This window comes from Rhincodon typus, chromosome 19 (assembly GCF_021869965.1).
Source record: "Rhincodon typus isolate 14 chromosome 19, sRhiTyp1.1, whole genome shotgun sequence".
In the NCBI taxonomy this organism is placed as follows: Eukaryota; Metazoa; Chordata; class Chondrichthyes; order Orectolobiformes; family Rhincodontidae; genus Rhincodon; species Rhincodon typus.
In genome coordinates, this window is record NC_063350.1 from 26,976,337 (window position 1) to 26,989,672 (window position 13,336).

The following is a 13,336-nucleotide window of genomic DNA, read 5'->3' on the forward strand; positions in this document are numbered from 1 at the left end:
CCATGAACTCCTATTTTGCACAATAACCTTTCATATGGAAACTTGTCAAATGCCTTTTGGAAATCCCAGTACAACATATCAATGGGCTCAACATTATCCAGAGTGTACATTACTCCTTTATATAATACCTATAAATTGGTTAAACACAATTTCCCCTTTCACAAAACCACACTTGCTCATCCCGATCACCTTGGGTTTCTCCAAGTGCCCAGTTATAATACCTGTAATAATCAATTCTAATATCTTTCCCATGGCTATTGTCAAGCTAACTGTGTTCTAGTTGTACTGCTTGAAACTTGTTTGTTTAATTTGTAATTTAATTAGGTGATGGACCTTTTCAAAATAGAGGGCTGGTTTCCTAGTATTTCCTGCACCAACTCCATTTTGATTTAGCCTCTCCCTCTTCCCCTAAGCTTTCTTATTATTGTTACACTGTCCATCATTGGCAGTGTTTATTATTTGTTAATGGGTGATTTGGTGATGGATATTTAGAAGTATTAAAAAAACTGGCTTCTCAATGATTCCCCTGTCTTGGTTTCTTCGTCTATTTGTTTTTGTTGTTATGCTGCCCCTGGTGGACAGTGGTTGTAATTTGGTACCAAGACAGAAATTGCTGGAGGTGTTCTGCAATTTGGTTGCTTGGGCCCTTCACAGAGAGAGGAATATATGTCTGGTGGTGGTGGCATCCTACAGGAAGTGGCAGAAATGGTTCTTATGATCCTTTGGAGGTGGATGCTGGTAGGGTGGTAAGCCAGGAGTGGGGACCCTTTGCTGTTGTGAGAGGGAAGAGAAGGAGTGAGGGTAGAAGTTCGGGAGATCGGTCAGACATGACTGAGGGGCTTGTCAACCATGGTCGTGGGGAGTTCATGGTTGAGGAAAAGGATGGAAGTTTCTGAGCCCGCTCCACTCCATTGTTAGCATTCCGCAGGAATGTTCCCTCTGGAACACCTTGACCAACTCCAAAAACCTCCCCACAGCACCACCCATTGCAATCACAGAAGGTATAAAACCTTCCCATTTACTTCCTCCCTTCTCACTATCAAAGGCCCTAGACACACCTTTCAGGTGAAGCAGTGATTTACCTGCACTTCACTCAATCTGTTCTACTGTATTCACTGCTCACAATGTGCTCTCCTCTACACTGCGGAGACAAAATGCAGGCTGGGTGACTGCTTTGTGGAACACCTACATTCTGTCTCCAAAGGTGACCCAGAACTTTCAGCTGCCTCTTCAACACACCACCATGTTCCCTGGCCAACATCTGTCTCAGGCTTGCTGCTGTGCTCCAGTGAGGCTTGGAGCAAGCTGGAAGGACAAAATTTCATTTTCTGCTTGGGCACCCTGGAGTTGAATAATTTCAGAGCCTGAACACTTTCCATATCTTTTACCCACCCCCACACCCCAGGCCCTATAATGACGTGGGCTGCTTTCATTTTCACCTACTTATGGTCTCCAATAGCAGCTCTTCTTTCAGCTTACCATTATCCATCCCGTTGTCTGCCTGTCTTTCTCTCCCTCTGCGTTCTGTCTCCACCTGTTACTTACTCCTTTTCCCATCCCGTTCCCCCCTCCACCAAATCTGTCTTCAGCATAAATACTTAGCTGTCATTACTTCTGAAGAAGGGTCACTGGACCTAAAACATTAACCCTGCTTTCTTCCCTCCGATGCTGCCTGACCTGCTGAGGTTCTCCAACTATATCTGTTTTTGTTTCTGATTTCCAGCATCCACAGTCCTTTGTTTTATTTTGTTATAATTTGGTAGATTGGGTGAATTGACAATTTGGTGGGGGGACTTTGCTGACCAACTCCATTTTGATTCAGTCACCTCCTTTGAATCCTCCCCTTTATTGGTAAATTGCTTCTGGTAGGTAGTGCTTGTAATTAGGTAATTTGATGGAGGGTTACTAAAATGAAAAAAAGGCTCTTTTCCACCCTAGTAATGTGTGGATTAGGAAGGGGAAAGAGTGAATCGGTGTTTGCATTGCACTGAGATGTAGTGTTCTTTGGAAGGCAGATTGACTTCTGCTTTGTGTAGCAGCTTAAGAATAAATAACAAGATCTAGAAAAGGTGCATAATGAGTGGTTAGTTTCTTCATATTTGTCAGATAATCACCTTCTTGGTTTAATAGTATTGTACAAAGAGCAATACACCCCACCAAGATCTTTCAGCTCACCAAGGCATGGCACCTTTCTAAATGAAAAACCTTTTGGTTCTATGCTGCCCTTGTACTTCTACACCCTGTCTATTCATGTGAGAGTGAGGCTATGTTCAGATTTCTGACTTTCTGTTGAAAGATGTCTCTTCTCAGTCTCTTGGTTCTTTTTCTGAGATTAAAGCAGTCAACCTGTTTGCAGCCTGAAAGGAATTTGGCATTCATTGAAAAATGGGCAAACTGCACAATATTTATTCAACAAAACTAAATCACCAGTTAAGGACGACATTTAAGATTAGTAAAAAATACAGTCCAGCCAAGTTGAGCATTTTCATGGCTGTATTTAAATAAAAACCAAAAGAACTGTGGATGCTGTAAATCAGGAACAAAAACAGAAGTCGCTGGAAAAACTCAGCAGGTCTAGCAGCATCTGTGAAGAAAAATAAGAGTTAACGTTTCGGGTCCGTTCATTTTCATGGCTGTCTTTGGAATGAAATCTTAAGGTCTCTGCCCCACCCATCACTGTACAACTTTGTTAATTGTTGAAAGCATCAGTTATCAAACTGTTTAACATTGTATTGAAAATCAACATGAAAATATTCCTCGCAGAGATCATACTGAAACTTCATAGAATTGGCAAGAGACCAGAATATGAACTATTCTTCATTAGTGAAATTTACATTATTATCTTTTCTATTATTTCATAAGATAGATTTTTGGAAACAGCAACTACTGCCATTAATTCCCTTGGAGTTAATTATGAGTGCAAAATGGCATACTATGTTGTCATTCTTCAATATTTCTGCTGTCCTTTTAAAAATAATGAACAATGATCACTTTTGAACAATGGCCTGGATTCGGCAATGGCAATGATGGTGAAACAAACAGGACAGAACCTTATTGGGATCTGAACAATACAGGTTATGGGGAGATTTGTGGCAAAGTCGCACAAAAAGACCTGGCCATTTCAACACCCTTTCCTCACCTGGACCAGCACTAACTGCTGTGTCAGCCAATTTCATCTAGCGGAATCTTTCCTGTTGCCTCATTTCAGGAGAAAATGGCTCACAGCAGTGCTGAAAGAGTCGAGGCAGATGCTGGGGTGCCCAAGTTTGGCTCCTCCACCCCGTGAGGAGAGGGTCCTGAGCATGACCATCCTGGACAGCTGACTGATTGTGCCCACATCGCCGACTGATACCGGATAGCGCCATTGAATGGCACTACGGGAATGACTTGATTGAGGACATCTCCCCTTTGACTTTGAGACATGGCTATTTGGTTGAGGTACATGTTGTGTGTTTACAGCATAGGCTGTTGGCACATGGTATTGGTGTGAGGTTGATAAAGCATGTGCTGTGTATCAAACTGTCCATTCCCTGCTGACAAGCTGCCTGGATTTGCATCTGCATTGAACAGCATGGCAAGACAGAAGTCCTCTTGGACTTCTAAACTGTGGCTGAAGGGGCAAATTGTAAAAAGGCAAGGTAGAGATCTTGTGAACATCAGAGTAGGTGCAAAGTTGGTGAGTGCTAAGATAGTGAGTGAGCAGCCCTAAGACTCCCCTGGTCCGGTCAGTGAACTGAGCAGCTATCCCTGCACTGAAATGTGTCCTCGCAGTAGCATTGCAAAGAAAGGTGCCAGTGTGTTCTGGAAGTACAGCATGGCAGTGCAGAGGCAAACTGTCAGTAGATTGGTGATGTGCCATGATGTGGTGAGGCTGGTGCCGGTCAGATGTCAATCTCCGTGGATGTGGGGCACATGCAGCCGCTGCCCATTGATGTGCCTGAGATATTAGCATCAGGTGACCAAGATGGATGTCCAGAGAAACCAGCAGTGAGCTGGAGTTGCCAGGTACCCACTCAAACTTTCATGTTAGGAATTCTTGGTGTTTCATTTCTACCGCTGTGCCAGCTTGCATGTTAATGAGGCTAAGTTTAAGTAATAATGAGGGTGGCAATGAGTGATAATCTCTGAGAAGAGAATTCTTGCCAGTTACTAGAATCTTGACTCAACGTCCAGGACTTGTTTGGAAAATACGATGTTTTGGTTTCTATGTTGTTCCAAGACCTAGAATTATTCCACCAATTTTTTTTTAGAAACAATCTACATCTTTTAAAGCTTTTAACATTGATCTATATTATAGCTTCCATCCTAACTCAACCAGTATCATTTATTTTGACACTTGAAAATTGCAAATATAATTGAAGAAATATTAAGTGCTTTTAACTCACTGCTTTGGAGTGAGTGAGAATACTTTTCAGTGATTGAGAGCTTTACTCTGCTTGCTGATATCACCACTTCTGCAGGTCAAGACATCCCCTTGGCATGGTGCTAGGTTTAACTTGCTACCAGAAAAAGAAAACCACACCAAAGAGATCACTAGATCATTACAGGGGCAGTTTTCTTCACAAGCAGCAGTGAGTGCTGTTGCTTTTCCACTGACTGCAAAATGTACTTGGAGATTTTATCTACTTGCTTACCTGAGATTTTCTTAGCTACTAGGGTCAGCAAATCTGTCAAATTTACTTTGGCATTGCTTCTAACTGCATAAATTCCACACATGAAGAATTTGTGATACTTGTGCTGGAACAATCTAAAAATCGGAAGAGATTTCAGGTGGGTATAGATAGGATATTCCTTTCTTATGCTATGTAACAGTGCCCTCAGGTGGCTATCATCAGTTCTTATTAAATCTGAGACATCCAGAATCAAAATTATTGATGAGATCCTAACCTTCATTCACCTTAAGAACGGAAGAAAGACTTGTCATTTTTCATGCAACTATTATTAAATAACCTTGGAGAAAATCCAAGTTTTTATACATAGCAATACAAAACAGATTTTTCTTTCAGATCTCTTGTGTACCCTTGATTCATTTTTACATTTTACAAAACAGACTTCTATTTTAGCAACCTCAGATCAACTCAAACAATCAACTGACTTTTCTGCCATTTAACTTGCCTATGGTAGATACTTGCCTTCTAAAATCATCAATTAATTAACTTTTCTCCAATTTAAGGGCAATTCTATTCTATTGTATTCTAATTAGGAATGGACATCAAATGCTGGTCTTCTCTGTGACACTGACATGCCATTAAAGAAAAAAATAAACACTTCCTTCCCAAGTGCCTAGGTGTTTATAAATATTTCAATTGATATAAGTCCATTGTGTTTTGGAACAGCGCATTTCACTTCTTTCTAACACTGTATGAATAAATTTTTATACAGATGTCTTTTGATCAGCTCATTGTGAACTGTAAGATTGTGTTTTTGGAATTTCAGCATATTTCTGAATTGGACTATTGTGACCAGAAAAGAGAGGTCAGTATTCAAAGTCCAGAAAAGGGAGAATCTGGTTATGTTTCATAAAGCAAGCCTGACTGAGGCAACATTTGAGTAACTTTTCTAAGAAGTATAATAAGCAGACATTCCTGACCGTAGGGAAAAGCTACTCCAATACAATGCATGTAAAATACCAAACACTTTGGATGGCAAAGAAGAGACTTCTGAATACTGATAATAGTCTTGGCAGTAAATATGTGGACCAGGATTTCAATGACAACTTGAATTAATCTGATTTTTTAACTGTATCGTTCATTTAACGTGTCAACATTACTATCGTTTGTTCACATCTTCTGTTGTTTGTACAGTGCTTCAGTGTAATTTGTTAACTCCCCATTCCTATACTGCTTGAACGTGGTTAACATTTTTAGACCCAACTATATACATTTGGACAATTTTTTGAGGAAAAGTAATCTGCAATCTGTTGAATTATTTGTCATTTGTGGGTGCTTCAAATGTTTAACAGAAAGAGTGAACACTCTAGTCAGGGTCATCCTCATCTCCATGCAAGCTTTGAAGCTTTCATCCTGAAATGACATGACCCAACATTTAAGAAGAGATTGTAATAACCTGATTTAGAAGTCTCGAACGAAATAGAAGCTGTTACAAAATCACTCAATTTTGCACCAAGAAAATGTTGTGAAACATAGGAAGCTAGGGAGAAGCCTTTTTACTGATATCAGGATGGGGTGTTAAGGGCCTTCTTTCAGCTGAAGAAGCTGCTGGTTCCGGGTGGGTGTTGGTGGAAAATGGGGAAACCGTAAGGAGTTTGACAGAGGATGCGGATGTAAAGGTGAAAAAACAGTTTCAATTTCAACAACTGAACATTCAGGTAAATAGAAAATCCTGAACCATTAAGGTACTGATTTATTTGGAACGAATTTGATGCTTCTAGCCTAAGACTGAATATGTTCAAGAGTTGTAATGGGGGGAAATGCAATGGATGCTAAAGTAATAAAGTCTGTGTCAATTGTTAAATTTAAATCTGAAACTGGAATCTGAGTTGCAACAAAGAAAAGTATTAACTGCCTGGTTAAAATATTCTAGCTTTGTGCACGTACAATGGAGACACATCATCAATGATTTCACCAATCTGTGGAGGACGTTTTCAGAGTGATGGCTTCTTGTGTGCAGAAGCATGTCAATTTTATTTTATTGTCTATTGCTAATGTATGTCTGTTGTCTTGTGCCAATTTAAATATGGTTGTCTCTAGGAAATTAATGCTTTTCTTGTGTATTGTTGCTTTCAGTCTGATGGAAGTTAATTTTATTTGAAGATCGAGTGAAATTTTCAAATTCCGCTTCTGTTTTGAAATGTCCGACCGATCAAACACATTCAGAAGGTAATATTAATACATGACTGTATTAGCCAATCAAAAAGTTAGTAAGAATGAAAAAATGCCCTTGAAAAGTATAACGTAGCCCTCCAGAGCATCACTGCTGAATGTCAAAGTGAGCTGCTTTGAAGAATTGATTAGTGCTGTGTTACTTTGTCCCAGTTATAATGAGAAAGAAAATCCCGTAGACGTAAGTCCTCACACTTCCTCCCGCTTTGCACACTCCCCATGCCAAAATTCACACCACCTCAAGTCACTTTGTTACCACCCTCATGCCAAGCTATGTTTCTCTATGCATCCTTATGGCTTCTCATGCCCTCCATGCCAAGCTATGGCACTACCATACTCAGTCACCCATTATGCATATATAGAAGCAATGAGCCCTATAGTGAAAATATCATAGTGCAATAAAACACTTTTAAAAGAAGCAATTCATTCATAACATCCACCATGTTAAAACAAAATCAATTCACTGCCGTCCCAATAAAAGTATCAATCATCCAGACATTTAGAGTTCAATACCTGAAACCTCAAGTGCCTTGAAACCACTTAACATCATGTAAATAAACATTTTGAAATTGAGAGCAGCCATCAGATAGCCACAGCTGTCCATCAAACAGGAGCTCAGATGTTTTAGCTTCTGATGGATAGCTGGGCTTTCACCCAAGAATGCATAACGAAGCTTAGCTAGGAGCCTGGCCATCCATTAGCCTGTTAAAACATCTGAACCCATAGAAAAAACTTCTTGATGGACAACTGATGCTCCCTGATCTTTTTTTTGTCAATTACACAAAATTTATTTATACAACATAGTGGCTTCAAGGGCTTGCAGCTTTGTTCTGAATGATTGACACTTTTACTACCTTGCAGCGAAAGGAATTTTCTTTTAAACCATGGGTAGGTAAGGAATGACATTTTAAAACCTTACTGTTAATACACTCTATTATCAGTCTTGAGTTAATTGTTTTTATGCAGTGTGTAGTGGGTGAATGGGCATGCTAGTGTCATAGCTGAGTGTGGGGAGTATGCACGGCCTGGGGCTTGGGTAGTGGGTCATAGTCTGGCATGGGGCTGGGGTCCATGAGGAGGACATTTTGAACTTATTGTTGACAGGTTTCCTTGGGAGGACTACAGTTCATTACGTCTCAGAGTTGCCATGGAGCACAATGTTTTGAAGACCTGGCCTAACTACATGACAATTGCAGAGGACTAGGACACACATATCCTCTCAACAAATACAGGCAGATCGGGAGTGAATGATGTGAGTTCACAACTTAAACCAGCTCTCGTCCTTAACCAACTTCACTTGCCATTTTTAAAGGGCTCCCAAGTCATTCCAACTCAATGAAAATCCAAATGCCTACTGCCCACACTGTGGATTCAGATAGTGTACAGACCAAGCATATGTGGTTGGTCACAAGACCATCTGCATCCAGAAATAAAATATTTCTCTGCTGCACCCTGAAATCTCTTCGGCTGCATTTTCCAATCGCATGGAGGTCATTGCATTCATATTCCTCTTAGGATACATCCATGTTTGGTTTTCATCTCTGTGAAATGGTTTATGTTCTGTAGCAAGGTTAAAGTTGCAGAATAAGTCTGCAGTTACTGACTGACCTGATCCTGAACAGAAGTGATCGAAGTCCTGAAAGCAGGTAATCTCACACTAATTGAGCGTGACACCATTTTCAGTGCAATTCCAGTGTAATATATCCCAGAAGAGTTCCTCTGACCTTGTGCGCTTTCTTATGCATCGATTCCAAGTACTTATATTGTAACCATGGGGGAAGAACTGTAAAGAACATTGGGTAGATCTGACCTGATCGGGAGAATTTCTGTTGGTATCAGGCAAAATAAAGAGATACTGCCTGATGTGGGGCCAGTACTGCGATTAGCAATCTCAGACAAGTTGCTTCAATAGAAACATACTCTTTGCTTGCATGCAGCCGGTAACCCTCAAGCTTGGCTTTTACATATATTTACCAACAAAATCTTGTGTAAACCACCACACTCAGTCATCCCACTAGGGATCACTTTGTCTATCCTGAACAGTAATGGAAAAGGCAGAAATACAGACAGATTGAGAAAAAATAAATGTACAGTGGAGCTGAGGTAATCTTTATTTCTTACCTCTGGCAGTTATTGCAGAGAAACACGAGCAGCACCAGTAGCAGAAAGGCTCCCCCAGCCACTAAAAAACCACAGACCAGGATTTGAGGCTGGCTTTCCTGTGCAAATCCAGTCTCCTTTTTAAACACATGCAGAGGAGAAGGTGCCATGATCTTCCTTTAGTTGTGCTCTGTTAACTGTGAAACAATAAACCAATATGTCATGAGTCTGCCAAGTAGCCACATTTTACAATTACTGCAGGGATATCAGCATTTGACCTATATGCTTTATTTCTATTTTGAGTCACAAATTAAACACTAGCTGAAATGTCAGACAGTGTCATATCAAAGCTACAGATCTATTAATGATTTCACTGCAACATCTTAATTGTTTTGTTAGCTGTGGCTTTATGGGAAGCATTCATGCTTATGAGTCATAAAGTTTTGTGTTCAGGTCCTGTTCCAGGGCTGCACTGAGCATAGAAGTCAAGGCTGGTACTCCAGTGAAGAACTGAGGAAGTCCTGCAGGGTTGGAGACACTGTCTTTCAGATGAGGTGCTAAACCAAAGCCCCATCTGCCTGTTTGGGTGAAGCTAAAGATTCTGAAGAAGAGCAAGGCAGTTGCTCTTGGTGTCCTGATCAATATTTATCCTTCAATCATGACATGAAAACAGATGACCCGATCTTTATCGCATTGCTGTTGGTGGAAGTTTGCTGTGTCCAAATTGGCTGCTGCATTTCCCACATGACAACAGAGGCTAAACTTCAAAGGTATGTCATTGGCTGTAAAGCTTTTGAGATGTCCAGTCATCATAAAAAGCTCTATATAAATGCATGTCTTTATTTTATTTGCAGTGTTTAATCAAATTCAAAAGTTGCATTTAGGTAATTAATCCATTGAATTATTCTGACATCTTTTTTAACTCTGCTTTGTAGTGCCCTTAACCTGATGGAAATCAGGCAGGACAGAACCATTAAAATGAAAGGTGAATTTACCCAGTCCTTTTGCTGCCTAATCTAGGAAGCTGCCATTTTAAATTGCATGCATAAGCATTTCCACTTCAAACAGATGAAATCTTCTTTGAAGATGCAGATTGAGCTCCAATGATGTTAATAGAACCTAGTCATCCATTCTAACTATAGACCTGAATGGCTAAACTCAGGTGTCCTTTTCTGCCAAGTACAACCAATAAAGGCCAGAAGACATCCAGTGCATTTACTTTATATTTTAGTTTATTTTTCTGGGCCGGGTTCAAGCATTTCTTTGGTCCCTCCTCATATTGGATTCATCTCGTAAAAGGTACTGTTAGCCATTGTTTAGCATGGCAACCACCTACTACTTTATGTTAATTTCTAGGCTGCTGCTTTTTGCCAACTTCTTGACTGATGTTAATGAAGCTCACAGATAATTGGCTAAGCCTCCTGGTACCCACGGGTAATCACTTTGCCATTTTTCACCAAATAGTTAAAACTAGGGGTCAGATTTCCAGCAATCTTGCTTGCTTTTTGGTACCTCTTGATCCCCATGTATAGGAAAGGCTCATCTGGCCTTTTATCGTAACTATCCAAACTGTTTCAAATTACGTCACATATAGTCAATTTAGAAATATTGTTGCAGCCATATCGCCAATAGTTACTATTAAATTTTACGGCTGAGAGTTAAAAAGTTCAGCATGTGAAACAATTTGCAAATTTCTGAAGTTAATTATACTAAAGTGTTGTGATAAAGTTGAGGCAAAAGTAACTTGAATACACAGCAAGTGCTAACAAAAACACAATGTTCAGTCTCTTGCATTTATGGGCTATGCAGGTACACAACATGGATGCTGTCATTGTTACACACGCGGTTTTTAAATCTACACGTCTATTAATTTGTACACCCATGCCAACAAATCCTAGCGAATGGACTTAGGATTTATCTAACCCATGATACGATTGCTAAGAATATATCTTTCCAAACTCTAAGTACATATTTTAAATTAGGTCAAGCAGGCATGTAACAAATAAATAAGATCGAATTGCACTTCAGTAGCCAGCTTGCTACCATTCAGGGGCACCATATGGACACTCCTCATTCATCACATTATCAAAGTTAATGACCAGTCGTCTTTGTGTATGTTCCATGCCATCTCTTGTCAATCACTTTCAAAATCATAGGAAATTAATCTCATCTCAGACAAGATTAGACGGGATTTTGTTGTCTAAATAAATGTTCACTGAAGTGAATCCTGTGAAGACGGCTTAAATGTGTATTATTAAAAGCTTACTAAATTTCTGACGCAAGGATCAGAATTCATTCCAAAACAACAGATATGTGGTGATTACAAGATGACAAATCTGCTACATTGTGCTATCATTATATCAAAATAGCACCAAAGAAAATTAAGTGGTTTTCCCAGAAATCAAGCAAATCCTAAAGTTAGTACACTTTATTCTACTTGGTCTAGAGTTCATTAGTACTTTTGTGAATTTGTCCAGAAAACTATGGAGTCTGTGTGCTAAAATAAACCATTAGGCATTGTAATCCTTGGCCATAAGCCAACACTAAGCTGTCTAGCTATATAAAGGTCAGCAGTCTGATGAAGCAGAACAAAACAGCAGTAGGGAATTGCATTGACGTAAGGAAACTAACTTGAACTGATTGAATGCTGGGGTTCAGAATCGATGAGTTACCTTGACATCTCTGAAGACAATCATTGCCCTTTTGGAACTCTACACATTACAGTACTGAAATTGACCATCCAGCTCATTGTGCCATTACCAGTGTCAGCTCTTCAACTTAAAACTGTCTATTCTCAACATATTCCATGCCCTTGATTTTATATTGTTCAGCATTTTTACTTTACAATAACTTACTCAAACCCTGAGCAATGGGCTTCAATATCCTCTCATGCTTTAAAAAAAAAACTTGATGTTCTAACATGCTTGGAAACATTTTCCTAATCTTCCTATTTTACTCTCCAAGTGATGCTCCCAAGTCTATAGCTAAAGATCATTCTGGAAACCAAAACAAAATATGTTAAAAAGAAATAACATTGCACAGGATTTCACAATTAAGTAAATAATTCACTGGGAAAAGGTAACCAAATCCAAATTATTATTTTAAAGAAGAGATGTGAATCATTCCTAATGCCTTGGTTAATATTTACCCCTCAGTCAACATTATATAAACAAAAACAAAAACAAAAACAGAAGTTGTTGGAAAAGCTCAGCAGGTCTGGCAGCATCTGTGGAGGGAAATCAGAGTTAACGTTTCGAGCTGAGTGACCCTTCCTCAAATTTTACTCAAACTGGTTTCCACATTTCCTCCATTACAACAGTGATTCTGGTAGACTGGTTAGCAAGGTTAGATCACATGGAATACAGGGAGAACTAGCCATTTGGATACAGAACTGGCTTGAAGGTAGGAGACACAGGGTGGTGGTGGAGAGTTGTTTTCAGACTGGAGGCCTGTGACAAATGCTGTGCCACAAGGATCACTGCTGGGTCCACTGTGTTTCATCTTTTAAATAAATGATTTGGATGTGAACATGGGAGATATGGTTAGTAAGTTTGCAGATGATACCAAAATTGGAGGTGGAGTGTACAGCGAAGAACGTTACCTCAGAGTACAATAGGATCTTGATCAGATGGGCCAATGGGCCGAGGAGTGGCAGATGGAGTTTAATTTAGGTAAATGTGAGGGCTGCATTTTGGGAAGGCAAATCAGGGCATGACTTATACACTTAATGGTAAGGTCCTGAGGACTGTTGCTGAACAAATAGACCTTGGACTGTAGGTTCATACATAATTCCTTGAAAGTGCAGTCGCAGGTAGACAGGCTAGTGAAGAAGGTGTTTTGTTTGCTTGCCTTTATTGGTCAATGCGATGGATGTAGGAGTTGGAAGGTCATGCTGCAGCTGTACAGGACATTAATTGGGCCACTTTTGGAATACTGCATTCAGTTCTGGTCATCCTGCTATAGGACTGATGTTGTGAAACTTGAAAGGGTTCAAAAATGATTTATAAGGATATTGCCAGGGTTGGAGGATTTGAACCAAAGGGAGAGGCTGAATAGGGTGGGATTATTTTCTCTGAAGCGTTGGAGGCTGAGGGGTGACCTTACAGAGGTTTTTAAAATCATGAGAAGCATGGATAGGGCGAATAGCCAAGGTCTTTTCCCTGGAGTGGGCGAGTCCAAAGCTAGAGGGCATAGGTTTGAGATGAGAAGGCAAAGATTTAAAAGGGAGATAAGGGCAACTTTTTCACAGAGGGTGGTGCATGTATGGAATGAGCTGCCAGAGGTAGTGGTGGATGCTGGTACAATTAGAGCATTTAAAAGGCATCTGGATAGGTATATGAATAGGAAGGGTTTAGAGGGATATGGGCCAAATGCTGGCAAATGGGACTAGATTT

The 13,336-nt window shown here is 40.0% G+C and overlaps 1 protein-coding gene across 1 annotated transcript in view; it reads right to left on the reverse strand.

Annotated features, from left to right (window-relative positions):
* si:dkey-70p6.1 (uncharacterized protein LOC570575 homolog) overlaps positions 1-13,336 on the reverse strand; it is a 93,941-nt gene that overhangs the window by 42,668 nt on the left and 37,937 nt on the right. Inside the window, exon 2 of the mRNA XM_020530210.2 lies at positions 8,964-9,139. Coding sequence (XP_020385799.2) covers positions 8,964-9,112 — 149 coding nt within the window. The 5' untranslated portion in view covers positions 9,113-9,139. The remainder of the gene's footprint in view (positions 1-8,963; positions 9,140-13,336) is intronic.